The sequence below is a fragment of the Festucalex cinctus genome, chromosome 1 (genome assembly GCF_051991245.1).
Source record: "Festucalex cinctus isolate MCC-2025b chromosome 1, RoL_Fcin_1.0, whole genome shotgun sequence".
NCBI classification, from domain to species: Eukaryota; Metazoa; Chordata; class Actinopteri; order Syngnathiformes; family Syngnathidae; genus Festucalex; species Festucalex cinctus.
Genome location: NC_135411.1, coordinates 38934576 through 38962072, shown reverse-complemented (window position 1 = coordinate 38962072; position 27497 = coordinate 38934576). Strand labels below are relative to the sequence as shown.

Genomic DNA, 27497 nt, shown 5'->3' with positions numbered 1-27497 from the left:
AAAGTCATAGGGTGAGGTCACATATTATCCAGCCTATGGCCTTCTTCTTTTTTTCTTCTTCTTCTTTTTTTGAACAGACAAACATATTTCAATAAAGAAACTCATCAAAGCGCCAACCAGACGCGTATTTAGGCAATTTTTGGGGTGCTTCAGCACCCTCAAAATTAACAATAGCACTCCCATTATTAAACCATGGCACTCCCAAAATTAGTATATATGAGTATATATGTAGTAGTAGTATATATGAATATATATGTAGATATATTTTTACTGCGTGTCCTTTTTATGAAGCCAGAAACTTACAGCTATAATATATATATATATATATTTTTTTATTTTTTATTTTATTTTTTTAACATCCATTTTTGATGAAAAAATATTCAACAAAACGTCTAACTTTCACACCTTAAGCATGGAAGAATGTTATATTAATGGAACATTAAGCCTTACTATTTTATTTCAATGCTGTTCTAACATGAAAAAGGTTACAACCTGTTTGTTAAATACAGTGGCTCACAGTTATAACACTAAAGTTTCAGATCAATAAATAATAAATTTTCATACAAATCTTACAGTGTACATGTGCAAGTTTACTGAATGGGGTTTTCTAAATTTGAGTAAAAAAATCGCAACGATCGACTTAAATTCATATCGGGATTAATCGGTATCGAATCGAATCGTGACCTATGAATTGTGATACGGATCGAATCGTCAGGTACTAGGCAATTCACACCCCTAATACATATACATTTACGCATTGACCGGAGCAGCAATGTTCTCCCACGCCGCCTTCTTCATGGGGAGCTGTGCGATGTTACACTTTTTTTTCTTTTTTTTTTTTTTTTTTTAAATAAAGATATGTTCAAATTTGACATATGATCGTATTATGATTTTCGGTTGGGAGGGGGGGTAAAAAAGCAATGCGGAAGCAGAGGGCAGTACCGCGCTCGTGATCCCCGTTGCCATGGTGACTCGACGAATCGGGGCTCCATTGAGGCGGTCTTTTAAGAGTCGTAGTCAGTTCAGCTATAACTACTCAGCGTTGATATAACACACTGGAATCAGCTGGACTGGAACCGAAAACGCAGAGTTTCCTAGTTGAGGGTATATGAACTCGTTAATCTCACAGGTTGTTGAACCACCTTTGTGAACTATACCCCTTTTCTCCTTTGCATAACTTTTATTAGATTCGGTTTGCTCACTGACTTCCCATGCAATTTTTGGAGCGGAATGTACCCCCACACCACTTCAAACTACTTATCACTATACCTTCGCTATACCTTCCTAGTTTGTTTAAATCCTGTATTTAAAAAGTGCATTTTCCTGAGTGAAACCGGCAGACAGCCCCTTTAATTAAATACTTGTTTTGTATTGAACACTACATTAAAATGAATATAAACAAATGAATAAACAAATAAATAAAAAATAAAAGTAATCAAAGAAACAGTCCCAATTAAAATAATGTGGTTGTTGAAGAAATACAGGGAAGTACAAAGAATTAAAGTGAACACAACAGTGCTTCAAGTAACATTTAGGATTACCTTTAACCTCTATCGTTTAACCAGCAACACAATTTTATTTCCTTGTTGTGAGGAAATATTTATTTCACCGGTAGTGTATCAGTTTGAACAGTGGGTGGCACCCACTTAATGACATAGATGACTTCAACAGAAGAAGGGTCAGGAGGGACAAAGAAGTCTGACGTCATGCACGGTGTACCTTAAATAACATCACTAAAGAAAGAAATAGCAAGACTGATTGCTGAGAATACAACACATAGGCCTAACCCGAATTGAATCAAACTGAGTGGAATCTTTCCACTCTAAAATATATTGAAATACATTGAGAGATATATCTTTGAAGGAAATGACACCTTTACCGCACTGACAAGTTAATTCATTTGTATCTGAAGTAAACACATTGCATCACATCATACCCTCTCAAACAAACCAGATTGAACCGAATTGTAATCCCACTGAATTGAACCGAATTTACTCGAGGGCCAGAGTCCTGTAGGTTTTGATGGTTTCCCTCTTCCAACACAAGATGATTCCAATCAACAGGATCGTTATTAGGCTTATGCAGAGCTTGCTGATGAGCAGCTGTATACCAGCTCATATACCAGCTGTGTTGGAGAAGGGAAACATCTAAAACCTGCAGGACTCCGGCCCTCGAGTTTGCCCACCTCTGCGCTATAAGATGTTCTCAACATTGGCTCAATATTGGTTTGGCTCTGCTGCGAAACCTGTGAAAACCACTCCACAGTCAACATATGAAACAGACTGAAATGAATAGTAGGTGGGGCCGTGGAATGCCGAGTTGGTACCACTCAATAAAAAACGGGCCTAGGTTTCATTTCCACTTCTGTAGTTCATCGTCACATTTGACGTCACTGGTGTCCTTCTGTGGGGTATCACAAAGGAGCCCAAAGAAAGAAGATAAAGCAGGTTGATGCTCAAGTCTGAGATATGCACTGGAGGGAAAATGACATTTGTGAAAAAGAGGTCATGCCACTTTAAATGCAGGTTAACTTGACTTTTAAGCCTTCTCTTACATTTCATGCCTAATTTCTGCTGTAACTCCTGTTGACATGTTAGATGAGAGAATTATGAGGAGGACGTTAGTGTTGCAGTAGTAAATAGCTAACATTTCCCTGATGCAGTCAGTGAAGGAAGTATACTGCAATTGCTTTCCATGAATATTACAAAACCAGTGAGGATGATAAACCTCATTCTATTTTTTATTTATTTATTTATTTATTTATTTATTTATTTATTTTATTCGGTTGTGAAGAGTAGGTACTCTTAAATGGTTCACAGGATAATCATGTGTCTCAGATGCTACTACTGCACAGTATGGACAAACTATTTGAGAAATGCCTGCTGTGCAAATTTCAATTTTTCTTTTTGGACAAGTGTGTGCTTTTAGCTTAATAGTAAGGTCTTATAAGCTCTAGAGGCCTTGACACCCATTAGTTTTTGTTCTATTTAATAGATCAAATGAGATTTCTAATTGCTGATTACTGGCATTTTCTCAATTAGCTATTTTTTTGTTTACTAAGCCACAGTAACCCAAAATATCAGGATGTGATGCTAAACTCAACATTCCCGAGTTGCAAGTTAACTCATTAGGTTTTTTAAGATGCCATATGGTATAACGAGGCCTGGATAAGGGATGTTCATGTTCAGGGATTGGTGTTGGTGTAACTATATCCATCAGCATAACCTTTGTGCTAGCTTTTTTTTCTTCTTGCCTTCAAGACATTTTAGTGAAGAATGGTAAAAATTATGCAGTCCACTCTCCTTCGGCAAGAACACTCTGACACCTCTGTCACGTGTCATCCAAGTCGTTTTACGGCATACTGTACTCACACAAGGCCACGTGTGTCAAACTCAAGGCCCAAAGTCCTAAAACACAAGCTTCAAAGTCTTTTTCAGAGGGTGCATCTAGTGTAGCTATCTTCATATGCGGTTGCGGTCCGGGTCTGGACTCAAGCGGTGTTTGTAGAAATGAAATGATTATTCCTGGATGGCATCATTTTATGGAGAAATTAAAAACAAGATGAGGTAACGGGCTCGATTTACGTAGACTAGCGCTCAGTGTAAAAATGGGTGCATCTCAATTTTGATGGCGGAGCAACACAATTCTGAGCTGTTAAGGGCCATCTTGCATATTTTTAGTTTATCTGCTGATGGCATGCACCGGACCCCTGCGAGTCTTTTTCCTCAATGTCAGACCCAGTGTACTTGGGTTGACTGCACTCCGAGTAGTGCTGTCGCAATACCAAAATTTTGACTTCGATACTATACCTGCATAAAAGACCTCAATACCGGTACTGAAACGGTACCTCGACAAAAATCTAAAACATCAGCCAAAGCAGCAAAATTAAAACTCACAAAAAAACTTCAAATTATGTTTTTTATTAATTCAAAATATTAGGATGTATACATGTTAATGTCTGCACATACTGTATATATATTTATGTATACTTATGTGCTTTTACATTGCATGCCATATTCTTGTACCAAGTACTCTAGTTGACTGTATTTGATGTCATCCATTTTAACTCATTCACTGCCATTGACGGAAAAAGACGTCAAATGATGCATTTTTGGACTGGTAGTGAATGTGTTAAATATTGGTAATACAGTGGCACTCAAGGACTCAATGCAACGTTGCTTGAGTGTGCGTGCATGTCTCCGCCCTTCTCCATTCCTCTCCCAACTAGTCGAATGCGTAATCAAATATTACAAATTGGGAACAAAATAATTCAGACTTGCCTTATTTTTTAAGAGAAGTGTCAAAAATGCGTCACAACCTGTCAGTCGTCAGTCGTCGAAGCTTTTTCTATGCATTACTGTGATTTCCTACTGTGTGCCTGTTCATTGAACGCACCTTGAGTCCACTGCAGGAGTGATTGTTGCTTTTTCTTCTGCTTCTCCGTAAAAAACATTTGCTCTTGTTACAAAACTTTTCTAAAACTGATGCTTCTCACGAGTGGCCGGTCAGCGAGCGCTATACACATAATTAGGGCGTTGTGCTTCTCAATGAGGAGTGCACGGCCAACGAGCGCTTCAGCGTTCAGTGCTGAATTCATCTTCCTGCGCCCTCTCGCACACACGCTGAAAGAGGCGTGCCGCTTACTTAAGGCGTTTTCCACATATCAGTAGACAGGTGGCCATGCGTGTATGTCTAGACTACATACCTTTAAAGCAGAGTTGGCGGGCTGTCTCGTATTTATTTTTTTAAGTACCGGTATTAAGAAATAAATGATACCAAGCCGTTTTTGACGCCAAAACATCGAGGTACGTTACTGGTATCGGTATCCCGTGCAACACTAACTCCGAGCCCTCATCCTTCTGCGAATATGGTAGGCTACGATTGGCTGGCAACCAGTCCAGAGTAGGGGTGTGAATTGCCTAGTACCTGACGATTCGATTCGTATCACGATTCACAAGTCACGATTCGATTCGATACCGATTAATCCCGATACGAATTTATAAGTCGATTGTTGCGATTTTTTTCATTAAAATTTAGAAAATACTAATCAGTAAGCTTGTAGAGTGTAAGATTTATATGAAAATGTATTATTTATTTATCTGAAATTTCAGTCTTATAGAGGTTGTAATCAGTTTCATGTTTGAACAGCATTAAAATAAAATATTAAGGCTTAATGTCCCATTCATATAACATTCTTCCATGCACAAGGTGTGAATCCTAAAAAAAAAAAAAAAAAAAAAAAAAAAAAAAAAAAAAAAATCGATTCTGCCGATTATTGAATCGATTCGAGAATCGCGCGATGTAGTATCGCGATATATCGCCGAATCGATTTTTTTTAAACACCCCTAGTCCAGAGTGTCCCCCGCCTACTGCCCAGAGCCAGCTGAGATAGGCGCCAGCACCCCCCGCGACCCTTGTGAGGAATAAGCGGTCAAGAAAATGGATGGATGGATGGATGGATGGATGGATGGACGATTGGCTGGGGAAATGCTTTGTTCCGCCCCACAAAGGCGCAAACACCCATTACGCCCAATTCTACTGGTGCAAAGTCTACAAAAATACCAAAACAAAAACAACTCCTCCGATGCGCACCGTTAGACTGGATTTTCAGCTAGACTTGCACCGAAAACGAAAACAGGGCCATGCGTCATTAACGTGTATCACAAACAGTGACGGAATTAATACTATCAACCACAAATGTGCACTTGACGCTTTATGTTTGAAGCAGGATAAAAATCTAAACTGTTGCTCTAAACAACTTTGCAGATGTACAGTAGAGACGACCTTGGGTGTGCCAATCCAAGTCCATCTCCACCCGCGTGTCACATGCTTCACACACAGCACATATTTCAAGTGACTTGCAATAAATCTGTATTAGAGATAGACCGATTATCGGTCAGGTCAATTTTCAGTGCCGATATTCAGCATTTTGACGAATATTGGCATCGGCCTTTTTGAAGAATCATGCGCCCGATAATACATCAATTTAAAAATGTGTCAACTTCAGGAAAGTATTTATTTAAAATTTGAGTTAACGTTATAAGAAATGTGGCTGACCCCTCTCTTTTTGTTTGAATTTATAAATAAGATAAGTTACATTTTAATACTGAAAGATGTTTTGAAATTTTGGAAAACTTTATTTACTGTAGAAAACAATAAGGAGCTATTGTTTAAGTTTTTATTTGACTTTTAAAGACATGCTACTGGCCCTTGGGAGAACCCTGAATGTTTTCTTAGAATTTTAAAACAAAGATGTCTATTGACTAAGATTTTTTTTTTTTTAACTCCAATATTTTATAAATCCTAAAAGTTGCTCAATAAACATATGCTTAAAAATGTAACAAATTTAAAAGCTGGAGTTTGTAATTTTTTTTTTAAATTTTTAATGCCAATATTTTCCCTTTTGAAAATGAATATCGACTCCAAATATCGGGTATTGGTGTCCTTAACTAACTACTAATAATCGGTAGGGGTGCGAATTGCCTAGTACCTGGAGATTAGATCTGTTTTTCATTCCAAACTGTTTTTGTCGATAGTTTATTGCGGAAAAAACATTTTCAATTTCTATTGTGGTGTTAAGCGCTGTTCATACACCATTGGCACTGTAACTAAAGTAACCGAGGCTGTTCATTACCATTTATGTTTACATTCATTGCACTATTTGATTAAAAAAAAAAGAAAAAAAAAGCACTATTTCAATTGAAACCTGTTCAGAAAGCTTAGTTGGCTTAAGATGTCTGCTTTTTTTCTTTTAGGGTTTTATATACATTTTAAATATGTTTTATTTTGTTCAGAAATGTGAAGATTAGTCTAAAAATATGTAAAAAAGAAAAAAAAAAGAATCGTGATAAAATCGAGATCGTGAATTTCATTTTTAAAGAATTGTGATATGACATTTTTACCATATGCCCACCGCTACCGCTATCAGTAGAGTTGTACATGTACACTGTAACATTTGCATGTAAATCTATATTTATCTGAAACTTCACACTAATAACTGCGAGCCACTGTATTTCACAAACAATCTGTTACAATCAGTTTCATGTTTGAACAGCACTGAAAAAAAATAAAATAATAAAATATTAAGGCTTAATGTTCCATTAATATAATATTCTTCCATGCTTAACGTGTGAACCCTAACCTTAAGTAAGACATTTTGTTTAATATATCCATAAAAAAAAATTATGTTTAAAAATCGATTCGGCCGCATATTGAATCGATTCGATAATTGCGTCACTTGCATGCTGTAATATCGCGATATATTGCTGAATGGATTTTTATTTATTTTTTCAACCCTAATAATCGGTACCTTCCCTGAAATAAATAACAATATTGGCCTATCTCTAATCTGTATACCGGTGCAGTGGTAATGTGCTACTTCTGTATTACATTGAATGCAAAAACAGTGTAGAACTATCTTGCCATAGTATTATTTCCATGAATACTTAGACCTACATTTGAATTTTGGCCACTGTGGTGGTACTTAGAGCACTCGGTATTTTTAGGAGGTACTTGGTATAGAAGGTTTGAGAACGAATGCACCAAAAGACATAGTGGTTTGAAGTTTCTCTGCTTTGGTCAATCTTCTCCACTTGCACTTCCAGTTTTGAGGAGAAAATTTGGGTGGAGGTGTCATGTCAAGGGGGCTGAGCATGCAGGTCTGAGGAGGGCTGCCTGGGCACTTTGGGACCCTTCACCCATTTGAGAATAGAACAACAATGTGGAAAAACATCTTACAGAATACTTCAATAATAAATTATTAGTGACATAACTATGCTTTCCTGTCACTGGCAAACTCGCAAATGGGTGAAGGGTTGAGACAGTTTGTTGAGACCCTCGTCAATATAGAACTGTGAGAACAACTCCTGGGTTGTTTTTTTTGATGTGCATGATCCACTAAGAATGTTGGAATTGAGAAACTTGAAATGAGCCTCCTCAGGAAGCTGAGATTTTAAGTATCATTGGACATTTTTTGAGTTGCAGACACCAAAATATAGTTTGTATTGAAATGTAGGCCTGACATGTTTGTGCCTGTTTAGTGGATATTTAAATTCTAGGTGTTCATTGTTTTTAAATTTGAACTGTTTTAAGAGTTTAAAGTTGCGTTGAAAAACCTCTCTCTGAATTTATGTTTTGGGGAATACATTTACACATGTTCATGCACCGTTGTCCTTTAGTAGAATCAAAATAGTTTAATGATATACAGATTGTTTTTATGGAATACAAAACATCATATGTGCACAACAATAAGTGTTGTGAAAAGGAAAAGTAATTCTGACATTTTTATGTACAGTATGTTCTTACTAGCATTGCTTACAATTGTTGGTTGAACCGTTAGTCTGCCTCTCTCAACTGTGGCATAATAGCTTTGATGATGTTTTTTTTTTCTTTTTTAATGTATTCAGTTGGATAATTTGATTGTTTATTGATTGAGTAATGTATCTTAACTTGATAAATTAAAATGATTTACAGTTTGTTGTAATAACAGAACAAGTGAGGGTTTTTTTTTTTTAATTTTATTTTTTTTTTAAACATGCAAATGCATATGTAAAAAATCCCTGGCTACAGAAGCTAGCTCTCGGGCATGTCCCACCGGCGGGAGGCCCCGGGGACGACCCAGGACATGCTGGAGAGACTATGTCTCTCGGCTGGCCTGGGAACGCCTTGGGATCCCTCCACAGGAGCTGGTTGAAGTGGCTGGGGAGAGGGAAGTCTGGATTTCCCTCCTAAAGCTGCTGCCCCCACGACCCGACCTCGGATAAGCGGTAGAAGATGGATGGATGGATGGATGGATGGATGGATATGTAATAGGGCTGGGAATCTTTGACTGTCTCACGATTCGATTTGATTGTCGATTCAAAATTATTTGATTGACAAATGATTTCTGCTTCAATTTACAGATATGCACAACATTGTCATGATCTACTCCAGTCTACTCCAGAGACATTAAAGTGTCTTTTTTTATTTTTATTTATTTTTATTTATTAATTTTGTATTGTAAGTGCCCTTTTCCACAAAAACAGCATGTGGGCTACAACTGCCTTTTCCCCTTCTTCTTCATTTCTAACTTAAATACAATTGATTTTTGGATATTAAATATCGATTCGATTCGATTAATAAATGAGAATCTCGATTCTTTTATGAATGGATTTTTTGGCACACCCCTAATATGTAATATTTGTAACATGAATAATAAGTGATACATTCAGTTAAAGGGATACTTTACTTATTTAGCCATTTTTATTATTGGCAATCAAACAATATTTTACCTATAATAAATTTTATATTTTTATTATTTTTCATGTCCAATTAGTACCTTTAAAAACACATTTTACAACTTGCTGTCGACTGAAAATGACATTACATGGGCTCAGGTAACAATCACAGCTGAGCTTGTGAATGTCACATGACCAAACCTAGAAAACAGGTGAGCTGTGATTGGTTACCTGAGCCTTTGTGATGTCATTTTCAGTCGACAGCAAGTTGCAAAATGTGTTTTTAAACACGTACTAATTGTACGTGAAAAATAATGAAAGTATCAAATTATTTATAGACAAAATATTCACTTTTTATTGATATAATGGGCTAAATAAGTGAAGTATCCCTTTAATTAATTACATTTAGTTACATTACATTTGGGCGGCACGGTGTCCGAGTGGTTAGCACGTCCGCCTCCCAGTTCTGAGGACTCCGGTTCGAGTCCAGGCTCCGGCCTTCCTGGGTGGAGTTTGCATGTTCTCCCCGTGCCCGCGTGGGTCTTCTCCGGGTACGCCGGTCTCCTCCCACATTCCAAAGACTGCACGGCAGGTTAATTGGGTAATCCGAATCGTCCCGAGGTGTGCTTGTGAGTGTGGATGGTTGTTCGTCTCCGTGTGCCCTGCGATTGGCTGGCAACCAGTCCAGGGTGTCCCTTGCCTACGGCCCAGAGCCAGCTGAGATAGGCGCCAGCACCCGCCGCGACCCTTGTGAGGAATAAGCGGTCAAGAAAATGGATTGATGGATACATTACATTTATACCGTTTAGAGTTGTATCTGGCCCTTTGAGGGCACAAATTAAGCTGATGTGGCCCTGATTATCATATGGTGTGAAAATGTTGCACTACACACACTTGGCCATTTGAACCATGCCGGACTTCCTTTGACAAGAAATATTTTCAATGAAATTCTGTACTACCAAATTCTCACACAAATGTGGGTGTGATTGCAAATTAGATTTGTCATGCACACAAAATGAATGAATTTAATATTACAATGCTGGAAATTTAGTATACTATTATAATAAAGATAAACGATTATATAATAATAATAATAATAATAATAGGATTACAGTATTCAGCCACAGGTGTGTGTAATTATCATAAAAATTTTGAAAATGGTCAGTGTTCACTGTGAAATGCATAATTCAATTGTATTCAAATTTATTGAACAGCAATTCCAATACTTTTGGAGGGGCCGTAACAGTGAGAATGGTGGGCATCTTTCTTATTAATAAACTGGGCTCGTTCTCAGAACACTCTTTGCCGTTTAATTCCTCCATGTCCCCTCCTCCCACAGGGGCTTCAATCCCTCTTACTGATCGTCTTCTTGGAAGGACTTTGGATGAGGGATTTGCAGCTGTATAATGTACTGTTTTTCCCCTAAATGCTCAGAAGTCAGATCTCAGAGGTCAAGGGTGCATTAGGCGCATTAGTTGCATAATGTCTCCACTGGCTGTGCAGTGCAACCCACTTTCACTTACAGTGTCCGCATTTGATATGAGGGTCATTCTCTTTGACCAAGGTGATATAATGGTTGACCAAAATGTTCTGACTATCCATTGTGAATGTGACACTTTTGTCATTTGTCATTCAATTTGAAGTTGAGAGGTCCTGCGCTGTATTTATTTTTTTTCAGCACCACAGTTAGTTGTGTGACATTGGTCAAGCACCGATTTCAGTCAAATTTCCCTAATTATATTTGGAAGACCTTTTAGGCCCAACTGTACATCACTATTTTAAGTGTGTCTAAATGTATAAGCAGACGTTCCCGCTGCTAATCTTAAAAAGCTAAAAAGAGAATAAAACTCTTCAAACACTCTCAACGCAATGACGACTGAGAGGGGTAATATAATTAAAGGCCCCGTGCACACCGAAATGGAGTCAATCTTTTTTTTAAATTTGTTTTATAAAAAGTTCCCTGTACCTGGAAAAGCAAACCGCACACTCAGATTTAATCTTTTGATGCTGGCGGAAATGAGCCCTCATGGGGTGCGCTGACATCACACGTGATATGCTGACGTCACATATTTAGATAGCTACAGTCTAAAAATGGATTGGTTAAAAAAAATAAATAAATAACTACCAATCTAGGTTAAGCTTATATTGACATGATTAACCAATAGATTGGTCAGACATTGACCATTCCGGTTGGTTACGGCATAACAATTTTATTGGATAGCCAAACAACCAATGAAATTGGTTACAATAGAAAGTAAGTATAGACAGATCACTTGGAAATATATTAATTTTGTATCAATTTATTGGATTTTAAATGTATTTCTCAATTATTATTATGATTACAAAATATTACTCATATTTTTTTAAATGGAAATGTGTATCGAGATAGATCATTAGGTGTGACTAACTCCATGGCCTAGTGGTAGAGTGTCCACCCCATCCAGCGGGAGGTAGTGGGTTCAGTCCTTGGCCGGGTCATACCAAAGACTATGAAAATGGGACCCGTTTCCCTTCTTCCATGATAATCAGCATTATAGGTTGGAATGGAGGGGTTAGCTCTCTAAACGCGGCCCCTGCTGCTGCTCACTGCTCCTACAGGTGATGGGTCAAATGCAGAAAACAAATTCTGCCCCACTTAGGTGGGTGTGGCAATCAGTGGTACTTTTGTGGGCCACGGGAGGCCTGAAAAAATGTCAGCCTCCAACCAGTGTTGCCACAGTTACCTTGAAAAAGTAACTTAGTTACTTTTCTGATTACTTGGTTTTAAAAGTAACTAAATTGCGTTACTGATTACTTGATTTTAAAAGTAACTAAGTTAGATTAAAAGTTACTTTTTTAGTTACTTTCAGCAGCTGCCGATAACACCATCTCAACATAAAAATAATGCAATAGAAACGGAGTTCCAAATACTTCATTGAAAGTGCATTTTTAACATGAAAATAAAGGTTTTTTTTATGAAAAACAAAATAGGCAGTCTCTCTTGACTTCTTGTAACGTAAATACTTTTTATAAAACAAAAAATAAAAATCTATCCAGGTTGAAAATGAAAATCCCCTAAATTCCTCTATTGTTTGTTTGTTCCGCTATTCCAGTGTGTACACATGTATCAGTTTAAATATTTATTAGTAGTTATTGACAGTTATAATTGTTTTTTGGTTTGTTTGTTTTTTCTCTTCAAAATAAGGATCAGGAAGACAAAAGGTTGATAATTTAATGTTAAATCTAAATATTTAACCTTTAGACAGACACCAACACAATTAAACAGAATATTTGCACATTGTGAAGTATTTCAGAAACATAAATTTAAGACATGAAATAAACCTACCGTCCAGCCAAAAGAAATATGAAGCCACCTTATGGAACAATAAATCTATCAAACACATTTTAACCACTTAATTATATGCAAAAATATTTCCAAAAGTTCATTTCCCTTTTTAATCAACAATTTTTGTATTTAACAATTTTTTTTTCTTTTGTCATCACTTTCATTTTTGGTTAATGTATGACATCTTTTTTTGTTTTTTTAATCTGAGACACGATGATGACCACAGAATCATTACTGTTTATATTTAGTTTTTTGGGCTGTCGTAATCGCGGGCACGTCTCAGTTCTCCTATCTGCTGCTCATGCTAGTTGTAGACATTGACAGGGAGCCACAAACTGAGAAATGAGATACTTGCAGTGTGCTTTTAGCTTAGCTGGTGTGTTGGCTGTGGGACATACCTGTGTCGTTTGAATCCATGCATTGGATCGTCACGGGAGTTATTCTTTTTGGCTCGCGCGCAGTACCAACGCCGGCCCGGGACATACAAGTGCACCGAGAGGACTCGATAGCCATGGGAAATACCGAGATGTACGGCACCGGCTTCTGCTAACTGTCTCCATTTGTATGTTGTCACTCGTTGCGCGCGCGCGCGCCGTGTCGCGAGCACGGAAACACGGAAGTAGCTTGAATGGTGATGCTACTGAAATGTAAACAAAACAAGTAGAGCACGGCGCAGAACTCTTGCTATTGTTATGAAAACCATAAAGCCTCACTCGCAACCGATACGGTCGTTTAGCTCCCCTTGACGAACGATGGTTCGGTCGAATCGTTTTTTTGTTCCACCCCTACTGAAAACGTAACTTGTCTGACGTCACTCCCCCTGGCGAGAGGGCGGAGACGACCTCATCCCATAATGCTTCACGGACCAGTTGAGGATGGAAATAAATTATTTTTTTTTACCACTTTTATGGTCCATAATGCACACTTTTTTTGTTGTATTGTGTGCCTGTTGGTTAATAAAACTAGTAGTAAAAGTATCATCACTTTTGTTTTGAATGTGCAAACCATTCATGACCAGACCATGGCTGAATTCAGTGTGGTGATCAATGACTTCTGCCTCATCTTCGTAGTTGTTTGTGACTGTTACAACAGTGAGATAGTTTGCCTTCTTCATGAAAATGTGGAGTAACGCATTGATTCTCTGGACAGTAACTTTAATCAGACTACTTTGTAGAATAAAGTAACGCGTTAGACTATTAGTTACTTTAGAAAGCAACTTTTTTGAGTAACGCGTTACTAAGTAACGCGTTACCGGCAACACTGCCTCCAACACAGATTAACCAATCTCTTGATCAGAATGACCAATTTGTATTGGTTGGCCCAGTCACCAATAAATATTGGTTGAAAACACCTACCATTCTAGAGTGGTTGTTTTAACCACAAAATCTGTCCGACACATAACTACCAGCTGGATTGGTCAAATTTAACAATTTTTTTGGGCTAGATTTGACCAATCTATTTTTAGAGTGTAGTTCGATGTTTGACATCAAAGCATTCAAGCGTGTAATGTATTTGAAGTATGTGATCATTGTGTGCTGAATATGCAGCTTTGCACTTTAAAATGTGACGGGAAAGACATCAGATGATCATTAACGAGCTCCAGCTTTCGCCCCACAACTCGCCCTTTCTCTGTCCTGATAGCTTACACTTGTTTGTTTAGGCAAGAAATGCTCAGGTGAACCGTTACCACGGTAGCCAGCTCTTAGGTTGCCAGGCAGCACTTCCTGCTCCTCTCCTGGATGGGAGGGGCCAGGTATTTTAGGAAATACTGGTGTGAAGAGGAGTGGGAGGAGTAAGAGTGAGAGATGTCTATTTTTGATGATTCTTTGGCAACATTGGGAACATGTTCTAGTGAAGTACAGAGACACGTGATTCTCGCATTATCGCACCATTTTCTTACTTTTCTGTCTGCCTTTCCATTATTGCCTCGAGACCTCTGGTGCAGTTGGTCAGCAGGTTAGTCTGGTTACCTCCATATGCTGAAGTACTGCTCTCTGTGACATACACGCACTCACACACTATTTCTCTCTCTCTCTCTCTCTCTCTCTCTCTCTCTCTCTCTCTGAACATTTCATCCAATTATCTTGGCACTGTGACACAACTACAAAGCTGTAAAAGAGGCACACTGTCATCATAGCCAAATTGAGGACACTCCAGTAGATAGATGTGTTTGGTTTTGTCACCTCCGCAAACTGGATGGATTGTATAGGGCTGCACATGGTTAATAAGCTCGCGTCATGATTCGATCCAATTTTGATTCTGTGGGTTGTGATTCGATTCAGTAGCCATTTAAATGCTCCGATATCGATTCAATAAGAAGTAAAATACACAAACAGGAGTAAACTTTGACAATTTCAAAATATATAACTTAGGCATGCAGTGACATGCAAAGCACAGAGGATGCCTGGGACCAGCGCATGAGTATGATACCCCCTATTTGTTTCGTTTTGTCAACAATTGGGCGTTGGATGTGGACAGTAAAGTTTTCCATTCGATGTAGAGGTGCAGCGATCATTTGATGAATCAATAAATAATCAAGATAATTGATTAATCTTCTACAATTACAGGGTTTCCACTGGTCATTAACAAGCATTAAGTCATTAAATTGATTTTGCAAAAATTAAGGCCTTAAATGGCATTATATAAACCATTAATTTATTTGGATTATACAATATAAACATTTCATAATGGCTCTTTGGTCTATGTATGGCCGGTATACAAATTCAGTGTTACCCCCTATGACCAAGTTCATGGGGAAATGCAAATTTTAGTGGATGGATGGCTGACTGAGGAACTTTTCAAAAACTGTGTCAAGCCCGTCGACGGTAAATCCAGAGATGATTTCGGCAGTGTGTGCAAAAAATACCTTCAAACTTTGCACAGTGGGTGTCAGTAGGGTGAAATCTCCAAGCTAGGTTGCTACAGCTCACAAAGGGTTCTACCCTTTGTGAGTTTAGACCAGAGGCATAGAAGGCATATTTTATTCAGCAACTCCAGAAGCTCGCTCGAATGATTTTGTTTGTTTTATTTGAAGAATTTCTGGCTCGTTTCTTGCAAACGAGCCAGAAATTCTTCAATGATGGCAAACTGCATCCATATAAAAATGCAATAAAATAAAGGCATACAACACTGTGCAATGGTGTCACTTTAACACAATATAGCAATAATGAATGTGATAAAAATCTAGTAATTTATGGGAACTGGTGACTAGTAGTAATTTACAACAAACAATTTGGTCTGCTATCAGGTTATACCTACTTCAGGGGACAATATATTAGAGATCGATCTCTCTTTTTTTTTTTTTCAAGCTATAACTGCATAAATAACACAGGGTTTATTCATGCCTCACTACAGCATTAATAATAAGGCAGTGTTTTTGAAAAGGGTCTTGTTGAGCTCATTTAATTGGGTACCTATTCAATCCTTAAGCATCAGATGAAGACTGAACCACTGAACTTAATGAGTGCACATATGATGCATTTAGGCTCATTTCAGTCAACAATGAGTGAGCAAATCACAGCTTAAGACGTCCTTGTAAATGACATTACAGCTATTTAGTTTGAGCCTTACTTCTGACATGCAAACACTCACCAAGTTTGATTGATTGACTTATGCACCTGTACAATGGTTGTAGTCACTGATTGTGATTTGGTTGTCATGGGTACAATTCCTCGGGATGCTCGTATGTAAAGGGTTTCTTTATGTCTGTTGTTTTGGGCCTCATGCAAGTGTTCTTGTTGATGTAATCAATCTAGGGCCAGTAGGTGGCACCAGACTACCATTTAGTCATATAGAACTGCTGTCGTTGTGGAAATGGTTCCAAAACAGACATTCTCTGCCAGGGCATTTTAGGTGGAAGTAACAGTTCATCGTGTAATTTAATAAATAAATATAAAAAGATTCTCTCTCTCTCTCTCTCTCTCTCTCTCTCTCTCTCTCTCTCTCTCTCTCTCTCTATATATATATATATATATATATATATATATATATATATATATATATATATATATATATATATATATATATATATGTCTGAGGTAATTTGAACATAAAAGTCCTATTTGGTCATTTCTTGACGGTCAAATCACATGATATGTAATGAGATGGCTATCATCAAGCAGTTTATTTTTGGATGAATTGAAGTATAACTTACTCAGTTGCAGACATTTTCAGACCCTGAAGTGCCATTGAAGATCTGAAGCCTTGAAATGTTTTAATGGAGATTAACATATGGCAGAATGGCTTGTCATTATGTACGTTCAACAAAAAAAAAACCCGTGTTAAAACCCGTAGGCAGTATCTTATTTTGAATTGGCTTGGTCAGAACCATCAAAAAGCCCAAAACGGGTCACAATACTGCCTACGGGGTAAAACATTCTATATTCATATTTTTGTTTTGTATTTTTCCCCTACCATTTTGAGAGCAAATTTCAGAGTAACATTACAGTTATTCCCTCCAAGTCCATCCATCCATTTTCTTCACCGCTTTCTCCTTACAAGGGTCACGCGGTTGCTGGAGCCTATCCCAGCTGGCTTCGGGCAGTAGGCAGGGTACACCCTGAACTGGTTGCCAGCCAATCCAGGTCCTTCCAAGTCAAATACTGAGTGAAGCTATCGGCCGACATCACAAGTGCCCGATACCTTGAAATAAAGCCTTTTTACCTAGCATCGGTACTCCGATCCCTAGAAAAAGAAAAGAAAAGTCACTGCTCATAAATTATCGTAATTACTTTCTTCTAAATAACATGAACTCTGTTTTAAATCCCATCTTTTTTTTTTCTTTTCAGAGGAGTTGACACTTGACGCTGAGGACGAGGTTTAATTCATCTGTTTATCTGTCCATCCATCATCTGTCCTGCAGCACATGGCTGACACAGAGGACCCACTTTAACACATGCACATAGACTTGAAGAACTAGAAAGTGAAGGCCAGATTCAGCCTCCATGAACTCATCACACACCTCCGGTAAGTTTATATTGATTCATTATATCAGCTGTGAGTAATTATCTAAAACATTTGTTTGTCCCCAGTGAGTTTAGTGCTCTGTAAAGTTCAATGAATAAAATGTTGTGGTCTGTATAATTGTTTGGTAATTGTTGTTGTTGCTGCTGGCCCCTGCAGCTTTGTGAAAAAGGACTTTTGCCATATACATTCACTAATGATAGTGAAAGACGACCTGGCTGGTGTCTGTTTCATACAGATGACACAATCTTTGGGAGCAATGCATGCACAACACATTCAGGTTTCTACGCATCCTGGAAAACCTGGAATATGATTGATCAATTTTCCAGTCATGGAAAATACATGAAAATAGTTCATCCACAAATTTCTGATTTTTCACTTTCTGAGTGGGAGTGGAATCCTGTATAAGCCCTTCCGGTTTCATTCCCTTCCTGCACTGTTTTTAGACTTAGACTTAGACTTGACTTTATTGATCCCTTTGGGATGGCTCCCTCTGGGAAATTTACATCAATTGTGCTAAATAAATAAACATATATGTGTATATATACATATACATTAGGGCTGCACAATATATCGAAAAAATATCGATATCGCGATATTGGCCCTTGCAATATGCATATCACAAAGGCATGCAATAAGTTTTATATGGAGTTTTATGCTTTTTATATGAATTTGACCAGTCAGATGCTAACTAAAATGTGCATCGCCATTCAATAGTTGAAATCTATCAAGACATAATTACAATTAATTAACTAAGATTACATTAAGGTTGCTTATTTTGCCACATGAAAAATGTTTTTCTTTTATTAGGTTATAAAAATGTAATTTCTTTAGGTACATGTTAAGTATTGCAATAATATCGATATCGCTATGTTCAGCAAGTATATCGCATATCGCATGTTTTTCCAATATCGTGCAGCCCTAATATATATATATATATATATATATATATATATATATATATATAATATATATATATATATATATATATATATATATATATGGTCTGAGGTCATATTCTATTTTGAGATAGGATATTTGAGTTTTCTTAAACTGTAAGCCATAATTAGCAATATTAAAATAATAAAAGACTTGCAATATTTCAGTTGATTTGTAATGAATCCAGAATTTATGACATTGTTTTTTGTAATTGCATTACAGAAAATAAAGAACTTTATCACATTTAGTCCGGAATTTACGGTATGTGTGTGTGGGGGTGTGCATGTGCGTGTGTGTGTGTGGCAGCACGGTGTGTGACTGGTTGGCACGTCCGCCTCCCAGTACTGAGGACGTGGGTTCGATATAGAGTGCGTGCTCTCCTCTCTCCTCTCCTGAAAAGCTGGAACGCGTTGTCGTGGTCAAAGCCCCGCCCCCAACCCCGCGCCCGCCCCTCCACATTAAAACACTGCCAAGTTGAAACTGGAAAAAAGAGAAGTGAAACTGAAAACCAGAGTTGAAACTGAAAAACTGTGAGACTCAAAAAAAAAAAATAGGGAGTAAAAAAAAAAACCTGCAGATTGGCATTGAATAAGACATAATACAAAACAATATGGTAAAAATTGTCAAAGAAAATAGTGTTTTTGTAATGTTTGTATTTTATTTTTCAAAACATCCTTTTACAATGCCAATCCTTGTTTCAATGTCAACGCAGCTTTTTCCACAATGACAATTTTTTCAATACCAAATCTTATTGTCAATGTTGTGGCTCCATAGTGATCTAGCTTGTAGCCCCCTTGTTGAATGGCAGTTGTGGCAGCGGCAACTACGGAAACCCAGCGGCGCAACCCCGCGAGTCCTGGCGACGTGAAAGATGTACATTGAAAAGAAATAGAACCGTCAGAATAACAGCTCTGGCAGATCTAGGTCCAAATAAGTTTGCCTCACTCTGCTGGCTGTGTTGCACTCGCGTCCATGTCTGCAGTTGTCAAAGCTCGTAGTGGATAGTAGTGCTACCCTGTAGTGGTGCGCCTCTGCAGGCTACGGGTACCTCGATGGGCCAAATTGAACATTGAATTGCCACTCGTGATCAATTGCGTTATTTTTTTAACCCACTAATTTGCGTGTAAATAATTAATCTAGATTATGAAAATGGATGGAGGGATTTTTTTTTCTTTTTTTTTTTTAAGTCAACCTCATCCAGTATGAACTGTGCAGAAAGTCACCATGGCACCTCAGTCCGTCCTCGACGTAGCGATGTCAGTTGTCACACTGACTGTAATTTGGTTGTCATGGACACAGATATAGCACATGCGCGCATGCATGCACACACTCACACACGCACTTATACACAAAGACACAGTGTGACTCCAGTGGTTGATGCGCCTCAAATAGAAACGCAGAGATGAGTCATCCACTGAGCTACTGCAGTCCACACACACCTCAGCAGATGTGTTTAGTATGTGAGACCATTGAGATGTCAGATATGTTGCTTTGTCACTGGCGTTTTTGTCATCCTTGCAATTTTGTAGGGATGTTTGGAAAGCTCAATAAAATTTTGCATTACTAAATGATAGCTTTGCAGCAGGATCTTCTATTTAAAAAAAATAAGATATCTGAAGTTTGTCATTCTGCCTGTGAGTCACACTGAGGCGTATGCAAGTCTGCCCATGGACATACAGAGCTGTTTACACAGGAGGTGAGGATGATGAGGGTGAGGAGGAGGTGGAATGAAGGTGATGAATTAATGAAAATGTTTTAATGAGATTTTCTTTCCTGGAAAGGAAACCAGTTGTTAAGGCAGTGGCGGCAGCCTAACCTAAAATAGAAGAGTCATAACAATTTGTCTTATGATTATTATCTTCATTCCTTTGCAATTCCTTAAGAAGTGGAGTACTTGAAGCAGCTTCACTTTGGAATCAAGTGCTGAATGGAACAAACAAATACTATAAATAGCAGCCAGTAGTTTCAATTAATAATATCCACACTGACAGCAAAGTGCGCAGTGCAGCTTTTGCTTGAAAAGCAAGCTTACACAATGATGCTTGGTGGCATCTCCCAGGTGCACCACTCTAAAATACTGCTCTTCAACACAATATTTTATGCACAGTTTAAATTTATGTATGATGTCATTGGATACTGAAAAACAACATTACAGGTTATGTGTCTTAGCTCGATGACTTTTCTCCTCTTATGATATTTTCAGGCAAACAGATACCGATATCACCTCTAAAAGTATTGAAACAATGAGGCCAATTCTTTTTTTTTTCTTTTTCATCAAATTTTGGCTTTGAAGACAGCATCGTTTGTAACACCACATTGAGCAAATGTGTTGAACCTGTATCACCTGTTCAAACTAGAAGTGGGCCATGAGGTGAAAACTTCATCTACTCAAAAAACGATTGGAGACGCATTTGCCATTGTCAGCATAACGCCTTATGTTAAGAAGTCCAAACAGCACCGACAAATCACGGATTTACGAATTTACGGATTTACAAATACTACTACTAGTACTAGGAGTAGTAGTAGTAGTAGTAGTAGTGGTAATGTCAGTTTATGCTTTCTAGATTTCACCAAAGCTGTTTTGTTTGGTGGTTCAGTGCCTTCAGTTTAATCTTGATGAGATAAAATATATGCTCATTGGCAATATTCCCGGTCCACACAGAAACAGAACAAACTATATTTTATCGATCATCAGAGTCTAAAATAAGTTTTATTTTGAAACTCAGATGCATCTACCTGTGCCTCTGTACACCTCAAAATGCTCATTTCAGTCACATAATATATGTAGTAAATAATAATAGCAATAATAATAATAATAATAATAATAATGATAAAGTAAAAAAAAAAAAAACAAAGATCTTTATAAAAGGAAGGAAGCACTTCCAAGAAAAATTAAAGGCTGCATTTAGGAGACAATATCAGCAGTCTTGCTTAAAATACGGGTTCATTGGGATAGCTGATTCTCACAAGTCAAGCCCACTTCCCATGCTATGAAGCGACATGCTTACAAATAAGGGCATGAAGCCTTTAAACAACATCCAAGCTTTGTAAAGTGGGATTTTCTGCAAATGACAGCAACCAAAACCAAACTAAGGAGTAAACTAGACATGGAGTCAATAACATTTACTCCGTTCTCGTCTTTTTTTGGCTCTAAGCATTACCACAATGGATTTCAAAAGAAACAAACAGGATGTGCTTTTATTGCAGACTTTCAGCTTCAATTTGAGGGTATTGACGTACAAATCAGGTGAAGGGTGTAGGAATTACAACTGTTTGCCTCTCACTTGTTAAGGGACCACAAATAATGGGACGATTGACTGTCAGCTGTTCCGTGTCCATGTGGGCAAACATCCTCAAATGAAAGCTGAAAGTTTTAAGTTTCTTTCATTTCAAATTCGTTGTGGTGGTGTGACAAAAATATGTTAATTGTGTCAATGACCCAATATTTATGGACCTGACTGTAAGCAACATACTTCAAATGTTATTTTCTCCCATTACCCCAAAATGGGTCCAGTGGGCTCCCACTAGTTTCAACAACGTATGTACATTCAGCATTACAGTGAGTTGCATTTTCATGTCAATATATTGCTTCATGTAAAATCGGTCCATGGCGCAATATATGTTGGGGACCGCTGCACTATAGGATTTAAGTCTGGAGATTGCCCTGGCCAGTCTTGACCCTGATGAACTCCTGGGTGTCTTTCTGTCTTGCTGCAAGATGAAGCCTGCCTTGGTCAGTTTGGTTGTAGTTGGTTCTTTAATTTGGCACTTAAAATTTTACCAATCTTCTGGGTTGATTATTATTATTATTATTATTATTATTATTATTATTATTATGGGACTTTGGGCTTGGTCCATCATAGGTCGCCACAGCAATTCACTTGCATGTTTTTTTTTTGGGCACAGTGTTTATGGCACATACCCTTAAAGCAGGGGTGCCAAACTCATGTTAGCTCAGAGGCCGCATGGAAGAAAATATATTACCAAGTGGGCCGCATTGGTAAAATAACGGTATGTAACTTAAAAACGATTGCCGTCAATTATACGCAGATTTGCGCTATTTGTGTGCCTGCCCTAAATTACGGAGCTCAACTGTAATCATGTTGTTCCAAAAAATAATACAAATGCAAATGGAACGGAGTCCTGGACGTGTTAAATCAACCTGTTTTTCATATATATATATATATATATATATATATATATATATATATATATAGTTCCCAGAATGCATTGCGTGGTGCAGTTAATGACGTTATAAGGACGCTAATCCTTCTCATATCTATTTGTGTTACCAGTAATTGAATTTGTGTCATATTTAACACGTTTGTCGGTCTACGATTAAAAACAAAATAATAATAATTAAACAAACCATAACTTTAAGTTGTGCGTAAAATTATGACATCCCGGACGATTCCCCCGCACAAGGACTGGTTGTGAAGTTACAAATTTTATATATTTTGATTGGGACCGACTGATTAATTAGTCCGACATTACAATTTCTTGCGGGCCTTATGTTTGACACCCTGCCTTAAAGACACAACGCGGCTGTTGTGACTGCATAAGAAGCAGCAGCATGTGCTGCACATTATCAGCGTGAGATGATAATAATGTAGCTATGCTTTCTGTCACCACTAGGGGTGTTAAAAAAATCGATTTGCCAATATATCGCGATACTACAGCAGCAATTCTCGAATCGATTCAATAGGCAGCCGAATCGATTTTTTAACATCCATTTTTGATGGAAAAATATTCAACAAAACGTCTAAGCCTTAATATTTTATTTCAGTGCTGTTCTAACATGAAAAAGGTTACAACCTGTTTGTTAAATACAGTGGCTCAGTTATAAAACTGAAGTTTCAGATCAATAAATAATAAATTTTCATACAAATCTTACAGTGTACATTGTACAAGTTTACTGAATGGTATTTTCTAAATTTGAGTAAAAAAAAAATCGCAACAATCGACTTGTAAATTCATATCGGGATTAATCGAATCGTGACCTATGAATTGTGATACGGATCGAATCGTCAGGTACTAGGCAATTTACACCCCTAGTCACCACTTAGGTGTGTATCCCACTGAGGGGTGAATGTTTGCAAGTGCTTGCAAAGGTCACTTTGTTGATTTCTCATCATGGTTCGTTCAAGATTGCAAACATTCGACAGATATTCGCCAACAGTTTGAATGTTTTTTCTTGTTGCAAGGAAATGTTGAACATGTTCAGGTTGACTGTTAAAAATGTTTAGCCATTGTGCGGAATTTGATTGTTGATTTGGTCATCCACGAGGGTCGCAGGTTGGACCAGCTGTTGCTCTGCATCGGCTGGTTAGGATGCCTCAAGGACGCCTCCCAAGTGAGATGTTCAGGCTATGGGCAAGATGCAGTACTTGCAGGAGAGATTTTAGATCACATAGTCTTCTGGGTGTGCCGGGAACGTCTCGGAATCCCCTGGCTGGCTGCAGTGGTTTGGGAGAGGGAAGCCTGGCCTTCTGTACTCGGGTTGCGGCCCCCGTCCCCTGACCTTGTGAAGAAGATGGATAAATGGATTGATCATTATTAAATCATGGTTGAAGCAAAAAAATGTATGCGGCAACCAGCAGAAGCACTGTTTATTATGTTCAAACTGCAAAGAACAGCGAGAGTTCATCTGTGTAGGCTCAACCACGCCAATTCAATGGCACAATTCTTTGGCAGCATTATTCTCCCCAATTTAGCTCTGACATTGAAACAGGGCTTCGGAACATTCAGAAATGGATTTTCCTGTTGTGTATATATATATATATATATATATATATATATATATATATATATATATATATATATATATATATATATATATATATATATATATAAAGTAATTGATTAATTGGTCATTTACCTACCCCATAATTGACCAGTTTAGTCAAAAGCCTATCACACATCTTCATGCGAGTCAAACAAATAATTATAAATACTACGGAATCTCTTTGGTTTAGTTTTCACAGTATGTGACGTGGTTCTTTACCAGAGTGGATACTGCTTGTGCTGCGAATGCCTGTGATTTCAGATTTAGGAAGTAAGTAAGTAACCTTCATTTGTATAGCACCTTAGTAGAAGAAGAAGAAAAAGAAGAAGAGGGATCAGTCCTACAATAGTTGTGACTATTCTGAACTGTAATTTAGCGAGGACGAAAGCACAGTAAGATTAACGATGACGGAAAATTTACTAATATGCCCACCTCTGCTAAATATGTTGTCGCAGTCCCTGCTTCACTGTTCGATTAACAGGTGAATTGTGGGAAGTGCAGTGCACAAACATGACATTGGTGTGCATCCGTATCCCCTAAATACCCCCCCATCCGCCTCACTCCCAGAGCTAGAGGCTTATCTCTAGCTCTCGCTCTTTCTTCCTCTCACTCTATCACTCGCTCACTTCCCCTGTCTCTCTCGCTCTCTCTCTCTCTCTCTCTCTCTCTCTCTCTCTCTCTCTCTCTCTCTCTCGCTCGCTCGCTCTCGCTCTCGCTCTCGCTCTCTCGCTCTCTCTCTCTCGCTCTCTCTCTCTGTCTATTTATATCCCTAACTCCTCCTCCTCTCAGGCAGGCTATTTTCATCTACAGTCCCTCTATCACACCCCCTCCAACTCCCATGTTAGAGTCTCTTCTCTAGTCTTCATCAGATGAAAGCTGCAGGAAAGACTTAAATAAATGTCAGTGTTCCCTTTTCTCATTAAAGGACAAAAGCTGTTGGTGACTTTGTTTGTCCGTCTTAACGTCCTCTCCACCCAGTGATCTACTTTCTGGCCCCTCTCCACCCCTTTAATTCAACAGCTCAGAGAGCGTCACACAGTGACTTTCGTATGCACAAACATGCACTCTAATGACTGTCAGACAGTGAATATTAGCTGTCTGACCAGCACTCATTTCTAGTGGGTGTATGAAGGCTGACGATACAGCAGCCTGCCCTTTTTTTGTGAATTTTCATCCATGGCATTACAGGATAGCATAAGATCCTTGGGTGCTCATTTTTCTGGAAGGATTGTATTGCCGCTCGTCTTCTGCTGCCACAAATTTCCTTGTTTTTCTTTCCCTTTTCATGTCATTCGCTTCCTCGCCCGCCCTCCATGCTTCCATTTCCCTCTCTCTATCGTTCTCTCAGCTCTTGATTCTAATTTTGGAAGCATGGAACCTCGGGGAGTGCTCTCCCAAAGCTATTTATGTCCTCGCCTTTCCTTATCTTCCTCCTCTCCTCCTCTCCCTCTCATCAGACAGGAGGAGAACAGCGTGAGGATCCTTTGATGCAGGGGAATTCAGCGTCTCCTTGTATCTGTTTTGGTGCGGTGTTATTAGCTGTGGGAAGTGGCGAAGAGGCAGCTGCAGCACTCAGCTCGTCCATCCTGATGCGAACCAACCGCGCACATGGAGCCGATCCTTTCCATCACTTCACAGCCCATGGAAATTTCACAAAGTGGGGTTTCGGTGATTTCCTTATAGTCTGGTTTCTTCGCATTGTTCGGTCAAGACTTGGATTGGTTGCACCAGAGGAGGCAAACTTTCTGATCTGAAAAAGTGGCTACTACATTCTACAACTTACTAGCCATTACTGCATGTTAAACAACTTGCGCTGTGTGGATCTGGACTCCAGATGATATAGAAACAACAATCCTAACTAAGTGCGGGCTATTCTAAGGAGTCTGCTACAATCGGTCATCTTCCAATTCATACTTTAATTTTCATTGATTTTTTTTTTTTGCTGAGACAAGGAAGGACTTTCTGGAGGCTGCATCATAGAAGAGGATCTTATGAGCAACTGTTTCAGGATAAAACTAGACTGAAGGATTCAGGAGCTACTTAAAATTCAACAAAGACTTGGAGAATATTACACAACTTTCTTTATGGATCCTTCGGTGGAATCTCCCAATTCATTTTTGCAGTTGCGAGAATTATTTAGAAAAGCAGTTTTCAACTTAAAAAGCTTGTGATTACTCATATCCTCCCAAAATGAGTAACCTGCACTTCTTGAATACATGGCAGTATTCTTGAAAAGGAACGGACTCGTTTTGTGAGCAAATAGAAGCACTTCTCTTCTTTTGGCATGCTGTTGCATCCCATGGTGTCAGGATTGTGCACCATGTTGCAGACCATTTATGAGACGGAGTCCTGTTTTTCCTCTTCCAGCACAGACAGCCAACAGCCCCTGGAGCTCCTTAGTAGCAGCAGGGGCTCCACCACTGCCATGCCCACAGCCGGTGAGTCATCTCAGGGAATGGAGATGGGGAGGGTCGGGGGTATGCCGGAGGTCTTTTAGTTCCTCAGCCTAAAAGCTTACATTGATATGTAGAATAGGCAGATGTTATATACTGTATGGTTGTCATTTCTAATTGCGTTTAAGGTTCATGCTGACTCCCTGGATGCTCACGTTGTTTAACGGCAGGGCTCAGCGGGCTTGCACTTCTAGCCAGCATTTGCATTCTTCTGCCTTCTTTTGCACTTCAATGACTTTCTTTTGCTTTACCAATAGTTTTTGAATGTTGTTGATTTTGAACATAAATGAATTTATTGTCTAGCCATGTAGGCTATATTTGCACATGTGTTTTGTTGTTCTACTTTCAAGATAAAAAAGCATGACTGCTACAGATGCAACCAATTCTGTTTGTGTTCAATCTTGTGTCATAGACTCATTAGGGTAGTATTTGTGGAGTGACAAGACAGAAAAAAAAGTGAGACTGGCATTTGACCAAGGTGCACTGAGGTGAGCAGGGTTTAGAGTTGGAGTTTGATGCCAACAGCTAAGCAAATTTGGAACAAGACATACGCACATTCCCTCTAATCCCCTGCTCGATTGACACATTGATTTCTGACACTGACAAGTCGTTCTTTAGGAAATGGTGTTTTGAGCAATATAGACTAGAAACTCCAAATCTCCACAATTGTAACCGGGACACGGGTCAACATCCAATTTGTTTGTATTCAAAAAGAATATGCCTTTTAACAAATACTAGAAATTAGGGGTGTCACGATTCGCCAACTCCACGATTCGATTTAAATTTCGATTTTGGGGTCACGATTCGATTTTTTTTTC

General features: G+C 38.4%; 1 protein-coding gene across 3 annotated transcripts in view; it reads left to right on the top strand.

Annotated features, from left to right (window-relative positions):
* hdac5 (histone deacetylase 5) overlaps nt 1-27497 on the top strand; it is a 65972-nt gene that overhangs the window by 1369 nt on the left and 37106 nt on the right. For 2 of the 3 annotated variants that reach the window (XM_077534816.1, XM_077534810.1), the window contains exon 2: nt 17328-17505. In XM_077534816.1, coding sequence (XP_077390942.1) covers nt 17484-17505 — 22 coding nt within the window. In that variant the 5' untranslated portion in view covers nt 17328-17483. Of the gene's footprint in view, nt 1-17327; nt 17506-25327; nt 26665-27497 lie in introns of those variants that run through there. The other variant, XM_077534802.1, reaches the window with a different exon arrangement.